The sequence below is a fragment of the Acanthaster planci genome, linkage group LG03 (assembly GCF_054643075.1).
Source record: "Acanthaster planci isolate LZ-2023a linkage group LG03, COTS_SCS, whole genome shotgun sequence".
Taxonomy (NCBI): domain Eukaryota; kingdom Metazoa; phylum Echinodermata; class Asteroidea; order Valvatida; family Acanthasteridae; genus Acanthaster; species Acanthaster planci.
Genome location: NC_141779.1, coordinates 2,920,205 through 2,937,475, shown reverse-complemented (window position 1 = coordinate 2,937,475; position 17,271 = coordinate 2,920,205). Strand labels below are relative to the sequence as shown.

At 40.5% G+C, this 17,271-nt stretch overlaps 1 protein-coding gene across 2 annotated transcripts in view; it reads left to right on the top strand.

Annotated features, from left to right (window-relative positions):
- Positions 1-16,984, top strand: part of LOC110985846 (titin-like) — a 120,170-nt gene extending 103,186 nt beyond the window's left edge. Inside the window, exons 151-164 of one of the 2 annotated variants that reach the window (XM_087134452.1) lie at positions 889-928; positions 1,939-2,285; positions 2,715-2,850; positions 3,191-3,369; positions 3,672-7,661; positions 7,953-8,150; positions 8,503-8,691; positions 9,305-9,524; positions 10,277-10,369; positions 11,414-11,519; positions 12,522-12,765; positions 13,149-13,311; positions 13,727-13,902; positions 14,217-16,984. In XM_087134452.1, coding sequence (XP_086990578.1) covers positions 889-928; positions 1,939-2,285; positions 2,715-2,850; positions 3,191-3,369; positions 3,672-7,661; positions 7,953-8,150; positions 8,503-8,691; positions 9,305-9,524; positions 10,277-10,369; positions 11,414-11,519; positions 12,522-12,765; positions 13,149-13,311; positions 13,727-13,902; positions 14,217-14,356 — 6,221 coding nt within the window. In that variant the 3' untranslated portion in view covers positions 14,357-16,984. The remainder of the gene's footprint in view (positions 1-888; positions 929-1,938; positions 2,286-2,714; positions 2,851-3,190; positions 3,370-3,671; positions 7,662-7,952; positions 8,151-8,502; positions 8,692-9,304; positions 9,525-10,276; positions 10,370-11,413; positions 11,520-12,521; positions 12,766-13,148; positions 13,312-13,726; positions 13,903-14,216) is intronic. The other variant, XM_087134453.1, reaches the window with a different exon arrangement.
- The last annotated feature ends 287 nt before the right edge of the window (positions 16,985-17,271 follow it).

The window sequence follows — 17,271 nt, the reverse complement described above, 5'->3', positions numbered from 1 at the left end:
AAAAGACATAGATATTAACGAACAAACTCCAGTTGAGGATTCTTGTCTTAATTTAGATGCTCAGTGACCTTGAATCAATAAAGAATGGATGATGGCACAGGCTAGGATAAACTAACCCAGTGCCATCCATCACTACTGCAGAGTTCAACATTGACACAAAACCTCACAAGTTAGGAATCATTGAGTCAGTCCTGGAAACTAGAGAGACAAACTCACATCATGGATTCAGCTGTAGCCGCTGTCTCTCATCCAAGCGCTTCTCAAAGTTCGGAAGACGATGCCGAATCTTGCGTGACCTCTCTAACGACAGAATTCTTTGACTTAGGTGACCTGGATGACCTGGAAGGGTTTTTGGATGTGTTGCCAAGTTCACAATCCCAACTTCCACATTCTAGCAATACACCAAGAGATGTTGTCAATCGTATACCAGAGGTTATTGTCACGTTTGATTATGACCTCCTTACAACACGACTACCACCTGATGGTACGTGCAGCATCGTCTGTCCAACTAATACATCACACTTGCATGGCCGTAGTCTACAGTCTCAATAGTCTAGTCTATACTGTACCATAGTCTTTACTTGCATGACTGTCGAACTAGTTGTGCATGTGCTAATGGCAATTAGTAGCATTGCAAGCCGCGACTAACATGCACGTCTCTGTAGACGTGGACCCCCCAAAAGTACATGTACTACCAAATTTAGAACTTGAACCATGGAAAGTTCGCGAGTTACCCAAGTGGAGTTAAAACGAAAGCAACTCCTGTCCGGTTTGTCATGATGCGATGTGTGCATGCGCTATCCACTGAGGTACTAATTCCTGAGGGGCTAACAACTAACCGTGGAGTGTATTACTATGACATGGCTGACTCCTGCTGTCACTACACAGGTTGTGGAGCGGAGAGCGAACCAGCCTCAGAACCGTCACGGTAAGTTTGAAATCCTAATTTGATTTGTTTCATCTTTTAAATAATTTGTTAATGACCAAAATTAACTTTAGGTTTCTGTTAAGATGAAAACTCAGTGTGGAAAATAAGTATAAACTGTTATTAAAAAATAGGTTCGTCTGAACAGTGTGCTGATGATAGAGTAGTGTAGTAGCATCGGTTACATAGCTACCATAGTAAATAGCCTCTTTGGATGTTCCATTGACATGCTTTGACAAAATGAAGGCATTAACTGGTGGTCGAATTTTCATCCAAGCAACTAGCCCTATTTTAATTTTTCCCCCAATAAACATTTGGTATTTTCTCTTTGATATTTGTGCTTACTTTTTGTTAAACTTTTCATTGGTAGTTTTTGAAGACCTTTAAAGTAAAAGTAATAATCATTGAATGGTAAAGTATCCTGTTTTGATTTCAAGTTGTCATGATATTGCCATCAATCTTATCATGTTTTATTATTATGTATATATTACCTTGTTTGTCTGTCCCAATATTCCTGTGTTATGTTTTCATAACCTTTAAGCCTACACATCCATGCCACTAAGCCAGGAATGAATTGCCCTTGCACTTTTTAGTGTACAAATTGCGGCTTCAAGAACTAATAATTACTTGAGAGATAAGAATGTCGTAGCCACCTCTTCGGACTTTAAATTTAAATGATTTTAAATTTTCTTACTTTTTTCTTTAACTTTAATCCAGTTTAAATTTCTGTACTCGTTACATTGCTATGTTTTTAATATGCAATGATGGAGCTTCTGTTGAGTTTTAAAAATATATATTAAATGAAATTATATTAGTCGTAGTTGAATACTTTGAATAGAATTAATTTGGTACTTGAACTTAATTCACACATAAAGCGTTATTGCTCTCACCATTGGATAAAGATAGTCAGATACCTCTATAGAGATAGTCTTTGTTTATTTTTTAAATTTAGTTACTGTCAGTTATGAGATAAATTATTTGTCCATGTGGGTTATAAATCCTTTCCACTGCAGAGAGTCAAGTCTTGAAGATCTCACGACAATCTCCAAACACATACCCGCCCGCCGCCGTCTGAACTGTGCTCCATTCTTCAGTCTGCCACTCCGTCGCAAGAAAGTTGCAGAGAACGACAGTGTCCGCCTTACTTGCGCTGTGCAGGGCTACCCTGCTCCTAAAGTAGCATGGACAAAGGATGGGAACCCAATATTCGATGGCTACTACTACAGCATCACCAACAGGTGGGGTGTATGTTCATTGGAGGTGCATAGTGCCAGACTGAGTGATACAGGAACCTACCGATGCACGGCTACCAGCGAAGAGGGTCAGGATAGCTCGGCCTGCGAGTTGGTTGTGGAAGAAAGTGAGTAATGTGGAAGGAAAAATTAATACGGTGGAAAAGTTAAGTCACATTTTGGTAAATGCTGTTGCGGAGCACATAGTTTATTAAAATGGGGTTGATTTTATAGATACAGTATGGTGCTTTTAAGTCAACTGAAATATGGCTGGTTAGAAACCTGTCCATGGTTAAGTCAGTCCAGTCTCTTCATTCTGAAGTTTCAAATTAACCAAAACAATGAGAAAACATTATTTGGTGAAGGTGTCAACAGTTTAGTTTCAAATCACATCATTGAGCATATCGCTTTAACATTCTTGTTTCTAAACCACCACAAGTGATTCAGTGGGCTTGCCTTGAGATAACAAATCTAAATTTTAGATGTCATCTAATTCAAATGAATTTCCTTTCAGTTGTTGACCTGGCTGCATCTCTTATTTCATTTTTACAATTCAGGAATGGAACCAGATGAAACCCTGGACTACATCCGTCCATCCTTCCACAAACCTGTAAGAGGCAAACGCGTTAAGGAAGGAAAGACAGCTCATCTTGACATACAAGTTTCTGGATTCCCAGAGCCACAAATTATCTGGTATATTTGAAACAATTCATCTCCTTTTCTCCCCCTCCCCCCCATTTTGTGAATTTTGTTGTCATTTTATTCTTTGAGAAAGGTTTACAGTGTGTTCAAGTCTGTTAAATGATTTTTGGCCATTTCATTGTATTCAGAATTTAAATTATAAGAGAAATTACAATTAGGATTTTTAGTCAGATTATTTAGGAAGTAATGGGTAAATGGGATATTTTTAATTAAAACAGTACTCAAAACGACCAGTGAAGGTTATTTATTTATATTAATCCAATTTTAGACAAAAATACTTATAATTATTAAAACAAATTTTAAATGAAGTCCTATTTCTTTTGGGGTGTAGGTACAAAGACAATGTCCGCATTGATGAGGACGAGCACATTTCTATTGAGAAACATCCCGGGGGAGCTCAGACCCTGGTTATCACTGGAGTGACACCAACAGATGCTGGACGATACAAGGCTGCAGCCAGTTCACCTGCTGGCAAGGCTTCTTGTGCTGCAGACCTTATCGTTCTGGAAGGTATGATCATTTGGAAAAAATGTAATTGTGTTAGGTGAACATATTGAAAATGCCTCTGTAATGTAAAGATTTAGTCAGGCTAGGTTAATTATTTTCTTAATGTTAGTTTTTAGCACTGTTGCTCTGAATTGCAACCTTTTCATTTTTTTCCCTGCAAATACTTATTGCTTTGTAACAAAAATCCATCCACAAAAATATATTATTGCCGTCATTTATTTCTACTTAATACTGTTTCAGACAAATAAATATATTTAGAAGTTAAAACTTTGTTCTATTTGTGTTTTATCCTTTCACATTTGTAGTTGAAGCTGATGTGGAATCTGAAGATGAGGGTGAATTGGGACGAGGCAGAGGAAGACGCCGGACTCGTCGTAAACCCAAGGAAGAGCCCAAAGAGCCTAAACCGCACCGCAAACCACAAAAGGTGCGTCCAGTCCCAGAGACTTTCGAGGAGCGAAAGGCAAGAAGAATCCAACAAAGGAAGGAACAGCCTCTTCTCTACCGGCCATCATCTGTACCCGTGAGAAGTCACAGACGATCCTACAGTCCTTCCTACATGCCAGCATTTGGACCTCCTCCTTTGTACAGTCCAACCATTGATATGAGAAAGCAGAAGCCTGTACCAGGATACAAACCAGTACCCTATGCCAGAACCCCACCACTGGCTCGTGCTCAGTCAGTACCTGTACCTGTTGTCGCACGCACCATCCCGCATCCTGTTGTTGATGATGGGTATGGACCGACTTACATCCCTCATTATGAGATCCCAAAGAAGGGCAGACATGGAGAGCACAAATGTCCAACACCATCCTACGTGCCTCATCATGCACTCCCTGCTAAAGCAGTCACACCAACGCCCCATGACGACCGCTACTTTGCTGCCCTGTTTGAGGATATCCTGAGCGCCTCAGAGTATGAGTTTCAACAGAGAGAGAGGACACCATCTTTCCCAAGGTCCAGAACACCGAGTGTATCGAGGACAAGGAGCATAACACCAACACGAAGACGAAGAACCTTGTCATCTGACTATGAAGATCTCTACGGAAGACGGCCAAGCTATGAAGGGAAGAGAACTCAAAGTATTACACCAACCAGAGCCGGGTATATAACACCTTCTGCCCCTGATTATGATGCTTACATGAAAAAAATGAAAGCCATACAGAAGCAGGCTCAAGCTTTCAGACCAAGTTCTGTCCCTGCGAGACAACTGCCAGAGATATTTACACCAGTGTTTGATGATGAGGAAAGAATTCGTCCAGTGCCCAAGAGGTATCCTCAACCTGTCAGAGCTAAATCTGTTCCTCCAAAGGAAGGCCGGCCTGTCAAGAAAACAGATATTGAGCGTTATCACCTTCCATCTTTGCGAGAGTTCATTGGTAATAGGCCGCATCCTTTCATGCCAAGAGAGAAGTCTGTCACTACAGCACCAACACCTAGCAGAATGTCAAGCACCTCTGAATTCGAAGATCACTCTGTGCCACATGAGAGAAGGCCTCGATATGACTCCCAGAGTTCTACAAGCTCCTACAGAGGTAGATCAACAACTCCAACTGCTAGGTATGGTGGGAGGAGTGTAACTCCAGCATCTGATTATGGAGACAAAGACTACCGTCGTACCTCACTGGACAGACCAACTCCTCAGAGCTTCAGGCAGAGGTCCAAATCACCAAGTATGTCAACTGTCCCAAAGCGAAGTCGCACTCCAACAACACCCGAGTATGAGAGATCATTTGACTCCTTCAGACCAAGATCCATTTCGCCGAGAGCCGCAGTGGTCTTAGAGAGAGGTGCTAAGCCACCATCATCGGTACACAAGCATTCTTACGATGCCGCTCAGAGACGAGACATGACACCAACTTTCTCTGACACACAGCACAGGCCAAGGGACATGAGACTACTGTCAACCGATTCAGTTGAATCCTTTGACTCAAGATCTCGTTCCCCAGGTCTAAGACGCTCTGTGACACCCGTTGGAACTGACTCTGAACGCACACCACGGGAGATCATGATCATTGAGAGAATGTCATCCTATGATTCCACCAGTGGAAGATCTATCTCACCAACTCCTGAAAGGAGACACAGAGAATTCCCGAAATCATCCGTGAAGAAGTCCTCTGCTTCACCCACAGTCTCTGCTCCCAGACGTGACAGTACTCCAACCTACCCAGATTATCGGCGTAGAGAATATTCCTTGTCGTCTTCAGACATAGAATCCTTTGAAGCACCTAGACTACGGCCTGCATCACCTAGAGTTACTCCACATCACAGACAAAGTACCAAGCCATCCGATGATGCAGAACAGCAGCAGAGAGATTACCAGTTGCTGTCAACTGACTCTATTGAGTCATACAGTGGACGATCCCCATCACCTCTTCATGGCCGTCCAGTCACACCAGTTGGCACCGATTCTTTGCGCACTCCAAGAGAGATCCGCATTATTGAAAGGTTGTCATCCTACGATTCAGTGAGGCAGAGTGGCATATCACCGGTCCCTGGCACACGACGCAGTGTAACTCCATCTCAGGAGCAACTGCAGAGAGATGCCAGGAGACCAGTCTCTCCAAGGATGCCTTCTTCATCTGCAGTTTATTCTGATCAGAAGAGGAGTATGACATCATCAGAGCAATATCATAGGGATTACCCCATACCTTCAGACAGAAAATCTGTTGAGACACGTGCAAGAAGACCTGCCTCACCAGAGGTGACAAGACACCACAGACGAAGTGTTACACCAACATCATCTGACACTGAGCGCAGGCACAGAGACTCCCGATTGTTGTCAACAGACTCACATGAATCATACAGTGGTCGGCCTACATCACCTCATTCTGGAAGACCCGTCACTCCAGTTGCTACTGATTCACTACGTACTGCCAGAGAAATCAAGATCATTAGCAAGTTGTCATCTTACGATACACCAAGAGAGAGTGCCATGTCACCAGTTTTGGGCACAAGGCGAAGTGTGACACCAACTTACCAGCGACAGCCAAGTGATGTGAAGAGACCTGTTACTCCCAAGACCTATGCTTCTGCCCAGGAATCAAGCACACCCTCAGCTCCAAGGGGTACCTTGGCATCAATGTCTGATGTTACCACAAGAAAATCTTACACATCTCCTCGACCTGCCTCTCCCAGAGATGTCTCACACCGAGATTCTCGGCAAGAGCGCGCCAGTTACAGGCAGCTGTTATCAGAGGGTGAATCTTCTGAGACCCAGCTTACACCTCAGCCAACATCATTACTCCCAGAGCGTCCAGTTACTCCGGTTGCTACACAGTCTCTACGTACAGCAAGAGAAATCCGCATTGTGGATAGGATATCCACAAGAGACAGAACGACTTCACCAACTACACGATCCAAGCAAAGGGATTACAGCTTGCCATCAAGTCAGAGCACATCAGCCTATTCGAAGCCTGAACGTAGAGATTACCAGTCTTCTTCATATGCCTCATCAACCAGATCTTATGATAGATTTGAACCTCAGCATTTGTACAGACAGAGATCATTGTCCCCAGTGAAACGCTCAGTCTCACCAATCTCTTTGGGTGTTCAGGAAAGGGATTTGTATTCATCATCTAGCAAGAAGTCATACCGTGATAGCTACGAGTCGAGTCGTAGCCACCGACAAAGATCACCATCGCCTAAAGTCATCACAACTGATTATGACCGTGACTACACCTCAGCTGGTAGGAGATATGACACTGACAGATCATTCACTGAAGATTCATTTAGAACAACAACGTCTGCATCAAGACTGTCTCCAACCTCAGCTGAAGACCGATATGAGAGAAGCTTTGATTCGTATGCCCGATCTTCCAAACAGAAGAGCTCCAAAGGTGGTGCCTTTGCCCCAGTTGGAGTGGGAAAGCCAGGTTCTGCTCCAAAAGCTGAACTGCCTTTCAAATTGGAATCTGATTTGTTGGAGGAATCGGGTTCAGATCACTCCAGCCCAGCTCGATTCATCCCTCTTGCTGATGAAGAAGGAGTTGAGGCAATCCGTCTGGACACACTCGAAAAGGCACCAGATAAGCCTGAAGCTGTAACAAAAGATGAAGTACCCATAGATTCCAAACCAACCGAAGAAGATGCTGAGCCAAAGGAAAAGGAGCATGTAGAAGATGAGAAGGATGAAGACTCAGAACGCTTGCTTGCTAAGAAGAAGCAGGCAATGATTGAAACAGATCAGAAGATTGATGACACTGAAGGAGATGGACCACCAGAGTTTGTCCAGCGCCTGCGGGACATGACAGTAAATGATGGAGCTCGAGTTGTCTTGGAAGTCCAAATAACTGGTAAGTTGGCATCTGACTGTACCACTTTTTTGAAAATTATACCATGAATAGCTATTTGTTTGGAATTATGTTGCATATTCCCCTAATGGAATGAAATTAAGTAATAAATTGAGTAGTTCAAGTTTAATGATATGAATGATACTTTACATGGATTTTTCCCTAATTGATAATTTAAGGAATGTCATCATTTTAATTTGAGTTTATTAGTTGACTACTGATCTGTTTTTTCTTTCAATCTAATTAGTTGCAAATTAGAAAAAAAACCTCTTGGTTTGCATTGTGATACCCCAGGTGCACGGCCAATGGATGTTGGCTGGCTTCGTAATGGACAAGACATACCAGACAGTGATGAGTTCCGCTATGTCAGCCGGGGCAACATTCACCAGCTGGTGATCGCCGAGGTCTTCCCTGAAGACTCTGGCAAATACACTTGTGAAGCTCTGAATGATCATGGCGAGGCGGACTGCCAATGCACACTGAATGTCATAGGTGAGGAAACCTCAACAGAAGTTGTAGCAGGATTGAGTCAGGAGCTAGTTTCCCCATAGCCTGCCCCAGAGAAAGAATTCAGTTTAAACTTGAGTAATAAAAAGACAACTTTGTGATACCACAAATGATGACTACTAGTGGTAGACTTACGTGGGAAGAACTTTCTTGGCTGATTTTTCTAGATTTAAGATTAATTCTCATGAACCTTGAAAGTCTTCGTTTGGTTATAAATGTTCAAATAGATTTCAGTGCCTAGTATAACAAGATTTATACAACTACACCTGTGGGGATTTAAAGTCACTTGTTTTCATTGCACCTGTGGGGACTTAAAGTCACTTGTTTGATTTGACAGAGGAGCCTAGTGTGAGTATAAGTATCAACGTGAGTCAAGACATCACAGCGACAACCACCGACCATCAAGCCATCATGGATGATGAGAACATCCCTCCAGAGTTCTTTGAGGAACCCCAGTCTCAGACTGTGGAGGAAGGAGGGATGGCACGCTTTGTGTGCGACGTGGATGGGGAACCCATCCCAACAGGTACCTGGAATCTTTGTCATCGTTTTGCCTTCAGTGGTGTAACTATGATAGACACAGCAGGAGTGGACAGCCCGTATGCTCCTTGAAAAAAATGTATCCACCCCAGGTGCCCTTTGGAAATTTTACCCTGGTTTAATTGCCACTGATTGCCTTCAAAATATCAAATTTTCAGGGCCGTGTCCATCCTTTGGTAGAATGTAGCCCTCCTCATGTGCTTTCTAGTCCTCTCTGTTTCTAGCCATCCGTGTCCAGGTTACTCCTGTTTCAATAAATGTCGTCACTCCTCCTTCTTTTCCTCTTGTCTGTGCATGGTTGCCAATCTGTCAAAATATCTGCTAAAATGTCTAATTATGCAGGATGACAACTAGGGAGTGTATGTAGCATGTCTTGTGCAGATGCAAATTTGGTCTTATATTATGATCTTTTTGTTGTTCAGTGAAAGTAAACTTCATCTAAGCATTTGATAGTGATTCAACTTTTCATTTTGATCCAACTGTTACTTCCTAAAATTCGACATATTGCTCCTTCTCACTCAAGTCAAATGCTGTATGGGGTTAGCTGTATTTAAATACTTTTGTGTTAACAAGTTTTGATTTTGTGTTTCCTGAAATAGTTACATGGTCAAAAGACGACGTACCAATCAGAGATGGAGGCCGCTTCCGGGTGTACTCGGACAAGTTCTCCCACACTTTTGAAATTCCTGTTGCCCTGGCAACAGATGAGGGAGAATATGTGTGTACAGCCACCAATAAGGAGGGCCAGACCGAATGCGGATTCAGTCTGAGAGTTATCCAGGATCAGACAGCTGCTGTTGCAGACAAGCAAATCATTGAGTAAGTATAGCTTCAAATTCACGGTCATTGTCTGTCTGTTCTTTTGGACAATAAGATTCAGTTTCACAGGTCTACCTGCCAGATATTGCTTAACAAATTCACGTGCTCAGCAAAATGAGCTGTTTACCAGTCAGAGGATATATAGAATACTGTATAGCTTGGTTGGTATCCTATTTTTGCTTAGTACAAAGTTTCCTTGCTTAGCCCATGTCTGTGGTCAACTGCTCTGAAACTGACCCGTGATTTTCTGAAAATTCATCACCTTCTAAGGAGATCCTTAGAACTATTTCATCCTTCCAAAAAAATTATTAGAGGCCAAAATGTCCAGTCCGGTGCCACAGATTGAAATCTTTGGAGCTGGTTAGTAGAATCTATTGTTCAGCGGTTTGTTAGAAAAAAACTCAGCTTGAAATTGATGACCTTTTGCATACGTTACAAAGCATTTCAGCTCGCAACCTCCGTTGGTACAGTAAATTTTTTTCCAGGCTTTGTAAATTTCCATGTATATAAGCTCCTGAGATGAGGCCCAGGTCACAGTCACAATCTTCACCACTGAATTATTTGCTTTTGCTGTCATCATATCTCTGTGTATGTCTCTGTGTCTATCGTCCTATTTCTCTTCCATCTCACCTCCCTTGTATTTATCTGTGCACTTTGAACCAGTTTTTTTATGCAGCACCACCCCCCCCCATTCCTCTTCACCACATTCTTTTTGTCTTCACTCATTCACCTCGCTCTCCTTTCACTTACAGTGCGACTGGACCACAGTCCACTCCACCTGTCACTTCATCTGAACCCATTGCAATCTTTGCACCTGTTGCACAATCTGCTCCTGATCAGGACAGGTTAGACATTCCTTTATCAGCTGTATGTTCAATAAATATTGGGCACATTTTCTTTTTTCAGTTTGCATGTTTTGGGTTACAAACACTGATTATAGCTCTGTTATCTGTGTCAGTTAAAAGACATTTATAAATACCTAGGACAGTTTTTCTATTCATGTTGGTCGAAATGCATCACATGACCGCGTATGAACATTTGATAATGCCCACTGAGAAGTGCATAAATCATGCGCTGGCACATGAATACGAGACAGTTTAATCAATTCTGGTTGGTCAAGAGTCCGTGTGCTGTGCACACGGCTCACCATACGTGCACCAAGTTCATTGAAGGGGATTCTATTGGACAACTTCCAAAAGGAATATATCATAAAATGGATGGGGGTGTTTGGGAAAATGCAAGGAAAGTGTAGAACAAAATCGTTGGAAATTCATCATATATTGACTTTGTTTGACTCTAGATAAAAAGGTATTTATGAATGGGAATAATTATGTGCTTGGCCAGTCTTAAGATAATGTTTAAGACCTTGCTCAGGAGAACGGACGCCGATAATGCCCTTGCCCACAGCTCAGGCATACTAGTCACATCCATTCTCCTGAGCCAGTCTTAAATGCACGTTTAAGACCAGCCAATCACGTAATTATTCTATTAATAACATATTATGTCTGTTCTCATGATACTTAGTTTTAGTACCTTTACAAAAAGTTTCAAGTGAAGTTCGATTTTTATGCCCCCAAATTTAATTAAATAGTGCTTTTATTTTGTCAGGTTATGGAATTTTTATGCTTTATTTCATCTCTAGTTTTATTCTACTGTTCTTTGTTCAGGAACTTTGGCAAGGTCTTTTATTTGGGTCGGTGCAGCAAGCACTTCTCTTAATACATTAATTTCATACTTTTCAATTTTCAACCAAATTGATAAGCACTTAAACTTTTGCTCAGCCTCTGCAAGACAGGACCACCTCTGAACAAATATTTATGCACCATGCAATCAAACGAGTTGATTCCTAGCATTATTTGTCTGAACCTTCAACATTTTGCCCCGTACAGTGAGGTGATTGCTCAGTTTGATGACACCATGGATGCTATCGGTGAACCAGTTCGATTCTCCTCTGATTCAGAAGCACCCGTCTTTGTAGAAGAACTCCAAGACCAGGTATAGAATTCTTGAGCAAATTAATAACACCAGTTTATGAACCTTGTTATTCCAGAAAGTTGTGCCATAAATTACCATCTTGGCATTTGTAATAAATCTGTATAAAAAGTCATCTTGACAATCACAGATTTCTGAGGGCATCTTGCTGCAAGTTTTCTTTTTAGGTTTGATTTTTTTTTATATTAGTGTCTATCCAGAAGCATTGTTCTTTTGTCAGTGGATGTAATACTCTGAGTGGTAATCTTTTTTTATTTATTTTGCTGTTGAACTAGTTTCAGTTTGGTAATTACTCTTTTATCTCTGCCAAAATGATATGTTTGGTATCATGACCAAAGGTCAAGAATATTTTTGACACTTAGAAACTATTTTCATTATCATCAGAAAAGCCATATGCTGACAAACTCTTAATAGATAGGTTTTCAACTAAATATTTAGTAAGAATTTCATAAGATATCTTCAGTGCTTCTGTGATGTCACTGCTGCATGAGAGTTTATTTAGCTGATAAGAAATTTGATAAATCTTTGTCGGCAGATACTTATTCTTAGAGGTATCCGCTCTGAATGGGACAAAAGGGCTTTTTTTGGTACTCATTGAATAGGTGTGCCATGTGGAGTGCAAGTATTTGCACTTCAGCTCGTGGGGGATAACCATGTCAATTCACAAATCAAGTGCAATTTGCAAGAAAAGAATGTCGACACAGGAAAGCATTTGTTGTAGTTTATTGAAAGAAAAATTTTTTCGAGAACACATTTGCAGCATGACTTGTGAATGACTTCTGGCAATTTACTTGAAACACTTACACTGCACCACACCTAAATTAATTTCATTTGAAAATTACCTTTCTATTCACATTATTTCATTACTGGCAAAAGTGTGGAAAGAGTTAATTTTTAATAACAGGTTTTGCCTTCACACCACCTTATATATATAAAACACTGTATACTCAAGTGTTGGTCCAAGAGCTTCATGGAAGTGTTTTTAATATGGTGATTTTAATGCAGGTGGTTGTTGAGGAAAGTGGGACAAACTTCCAGTGTCGAGTCACGGGCAAACCCCTGCCTGACATCACCTGGTTCTTTGAAGGCCGACCAATCAAATCCTCCAAGTACTTCCAGATGAGCGAGGAGGATGACATGTGCATCCTGACCATAGCAGAGGCATACACCGAGGATGCTGGGAAATATAGTTGCCATGCCAACAATGAGGCAGGGGAGGCAGTGACATCAGCCATGTTGGTGGTGCATGGTAAGGAACTCGTTGATATCAGTCACATCATTCTAAAGTTCATGAGCCAAAAGGATCGTTGTCTTATAAAAATCAGTATTACAGTCGATTATGTCATAAGCCCCTGTAAGTCTAAAGCCATCAAGTTGTATGTCAAATCATATCCATTCACATTGTTCAATATTACTTGTGATTGGTGTTAACAAAGGACTCCTGACTAAACACATGAAAGTACTTGTGATGGACTCTGCTGCATCACTGTTAATAGTGACGGAAATCTTGACGTTTTTGGAATATGAAAGGAAAAAACAACAGCGGACATCGGTATGTAATTCAGCAGTTTTAAATACAAGAATTCTGTGGTAGTAAAAAGCTTCATATTTCCTTTTCAATCCAACATGCAGAACCTGCCCCACCAGCTGACATCACACCATCCCCTGCAGCTGAATCAATCAGCCAACAAGCGCCCTCTTTTGAAAAGAAAATCCAGGACTGTGAAGCACAAGCCAATAGCGAGGCTAGATTTGAATGCACTGTCAAAGGAACGCCCATTCCTGAAACCAAATGGTAAGAATAATATTTTTCATGTTGAAAGTCTGAACGATGTAATCTTTCTGGTTGAAATCCCAATCCTAGTTCCAAAGGGAGAAGTATTTCTCTTTTGTAGGAAGCTACCTGTTTATTCTGTGGCATTCCTTTAGCCTTTTCAGACAAATTTAAACAGATTTTTAATGAAAGGGCCATATTCCCAAAAGCCCATATTTTCTGTCTAGATCCATGCCTTAAAGTTCTTTTTTTTCGAAATTTATTTTTTTATTTTTTTAATAAACTTGACAGTGTATAAACAGGTGCATAACCTTTGAGTAAATGATAACTCTTTACATATTGGTTTCCCACATTTTGTAAGTTTCCAAAGCAACGTGTTATTTCTTTAAGAGAAATTCCAAGTCACTCAAGGAGCATACTTTCTGTATCCCCTAAGGTTCAAGAATGGGAAACCCTTGAAGGAAGGCATTCGTCACAAGCTATCCCAAGGAGCAGACGGAGTCTGCTCACTTGTCATCCCCAGAGCACAAATTGAGGATAGCGGCGACTACGAATGCAAGGCACAGAATGCCAATGGCGGTGCTTCATGCATAGCCAAGCTCAGCGTGAAATGTGAGTAGATGAACCTGCCCTAGGTCTCAGTGTTAGACATTACACATGATGAAGTTCATTAATCAGGGAATTGAGAATGCTGTGTAGCGTATGAACATGATAAAGTAGTTCCTTTGTGGAAATTGACTTTACATTTAGGGTCTTTTTGTAATATTAAAACTTTTCTCATTAGTTTTGGTCAGCCTCAAAGGAATATTGTCATCTTATCATACAAAATAGATGTCTTTTTACACCCAGTGTTCATTGGAGGTAAAAGTCTGAAGTAATCAAATTTGGAACTCTCAATTGAAAAAAAAGTGTTTATTTTTTTTCAGCTTCAAAGAAGCTCCCCTTCTTGAACAAGTTTCAGCAAGACAGCTCATCATCCGGTAGTGGGCCAGGTGGCAAGAAGGGCCCCACAGGTCCCAGCCGAGGGAGCAGTGTCATGGCAAGAGCACAGATGTTTGGCAAGTAGATCAGGCGGAAATGGACAAAACAGTCAAGGCTGGTGACTTCTGACAGACCGGTTCAAACCAAGTTGCACCACTAAGTAAAAGACGGTTTCACTCATTGGTTCAACATTTGAACTCTTGCTTGGATAGACAAGCGAGAATGCATAGTTATTATGTTGGAATAGGTAAATAATCAATGCAACATTCTCTGTGACAAACACTTTCATGATTTTTATAACTCCTCAAAAGCTCCTGTATTTCAATCACCAGCCTCCTGAACTCAATCAGCCTCTTATCTTGCCAAGATTTGGCTCCAGACCGTCTTCCCGATCGGACTTAACTTATTCATGTATGTGGTTTCACTTTTTATTTTTTGTTTAACTGTATGTCTTGTTGAAATGTTCATGCTCAGTTATGGTTATACAATGTATTTAGATTTAGACCTTTGAATGGATTTGTAGCAAAAGTGATCTTTTATAAGAAATAATCAGGTGAAATCGTGCAGTAAGCACAACGATTTTTAAACTTGACAGTGTACTATAGGAAAACTATATGTTTCTTATTCCAAAACATGAAACAAGATGTAAATAATTTTTTTGAACCTGAACTGACGGTGAAAGTTTATATTGTAAACCAATGTGAAACTTGTTTGAATATGTTCCCGGCAGTAACCTGGATGTAAAAAAAGTGATTGTTCTTGAACAGTCACTTGTGGAATTTTGCGTCTGTAAAATTTTGTTTACTGCGGAACGTTTTTTGTAAAATGGATGACGTTGATATGCCGCGTTCCCACGACTCGACTTTTTCCCGACGTCTGTGAGAGTAACGCAGGCATTTTTACAATGACCAAGGATCTCCACAGAAATGTGTGAGGTCCTCCCAATAAACTGGCTCTCGTTCTTAAGGGAACTGGAAGGGCTTGATTGTAATAGTACTTCAGGAGGAGAGGAGGAGGGCGCCCTCTATCCTCCAATGGATGACAGTGTCGAAAAGGAAGCTGTGCTTCACTGAAACATTCCGCTGTCACCGACTATAAAAAGAGATGACTTTTTGTATCAGTGCCTTTTTAACAGATTTTGATGCACGAGGACAAACTCGGAAGACGTCAAAATCAAATAAACATTCACGAAAGAGAAAAAAACACACTTGATTGAACACAATTCATGCAGAGGTTGGGCTGCATGATCTGGGGAAGGCTTTGAAGGAAATTGGACAGCAGTGTGGTGGTGCATGTCCTAAAAAATCCTCAGCCTAGCTCCCCTAACAAACTTCACGTTTACTTTTTATTTGGATTCTTTTGGGGAAAGCTCTCTGACCGGATTAAAACACCATTTTATTTCCTTTCCTGCTTTTGTTTTTTTGAAATTCTGTTTTATCTTTCTCACTTTCATCGTCTATTTGCAGACGTCAGTTTTTGATCACTTGTTCCTTTCAGAAATCTCCCAGAAAAGGCAGCAGTGAAGGCTTTCCTCTCTGTTTTGTTAATTAAATCTTCATTATCTCCTTGGTAATGATATTTACTCGCTTAGTTTGGTTAAACGTATGTGTACTGCAGTGATTTGAAAAAAATAATAATTATAATATTCTTGGTCTGGCCTCCACATGGTCACAGGACGTTTAAGTCTAGATTGAATCACCTGATTTCGTGGTGGTAATCTTGTGATTCTCTGTATCATTGAACGTCATCGGGGTGAATCTTGTGGGCGTTAACATCTTGAATGGTAATGGTGGTCAGATCTTTCCTTGCATCCCTCAGCTTCGTGTTTCTCCCAAGTAATAGTTCTATTTATTGAAAGAAAAGTAATATTCTAAAACTGACCAGGGGCAATATTATATTGAACTTCCATAATCTTTAGTCGTACTTTTTTTCAAAATCCTGTTCATCCTCTGACAGGAATGGAAAAAGACAACCAAAAATATGATCCAGTCAGACAAGGAATTCAAAATGTCATCACTCGTGAGTGTCCTTTGATCTAAAAAAAAAAAAAACAGCAGCTAACAATGTATCCAGACTCTGTTTGAAATCTAGATAAAATTATTTTTATCGCACAGCGTTCACGTTGGGTAGAAGTCAGGATCACTCCTGCGAAACCTATTCATCGACATTTTTTCGACTAGAAAATTGAAAAACCTCCTCATCAACTTTAAATTAATATCAGAAATCCTTGAATTGAACTTATAACCCTTTATTCTGATCAGTTCTTGAATATTTAACCGTTAATGAATGAAGACCCTGATTTGTTGGTTTCCGCACTTGCACTTGCATTCTGTTCGTCGAGTACTTTCTTAGATGTATTCGTGCCTATTTAATGAGCCCAGATTCACGACTTTAAGATTGAAATGGAATTATCAAAGTAACCAAAAACGAATCAATGCACTGAAAGTACTGCCCGTAACAAAAAAGGATTATCGAATTTTTATTTGATAATGCAGTCGTTTTTTAGATAGACCAGTACTTATTTATTTCAAAAGCACGTTTTTGAATCAGGGTCTATTTAATGTTTCACTTTTGTTTTGTTAAAGCATTGCACATAGATTTTATCTATTTATTTATTTAAAGTTTATTTATAGTATCTTCTTATTTTATAGAACTGCTGTATACCCCTCTAGTGCACTTCGTTATTAAACGTGCAATGCTCTTGAAAAATTAAGTATTTTTAATCTGTGCGTTTGTTCTGAGTTGCTCCTGAAGGTTTTTACTGTGATATTGACAGTCGGCATTGACGACTGTTCATTGTTGTCTTTGCTTCAATACCATCACTGAGTTCAAGAAACAATAGGTCGATGTGTGCGTTGTAATGTCATTAATAATAATTTAAAAATCTAAACTTTGTTCAAAAGTAACGAAAATGAAATAAAAAAGAAACGTTCTAAAAATACATTGCACGAATTTCGTCGGAGAACAGGAGGTTGCACTTCCTTAAACTTTAATTTTTTT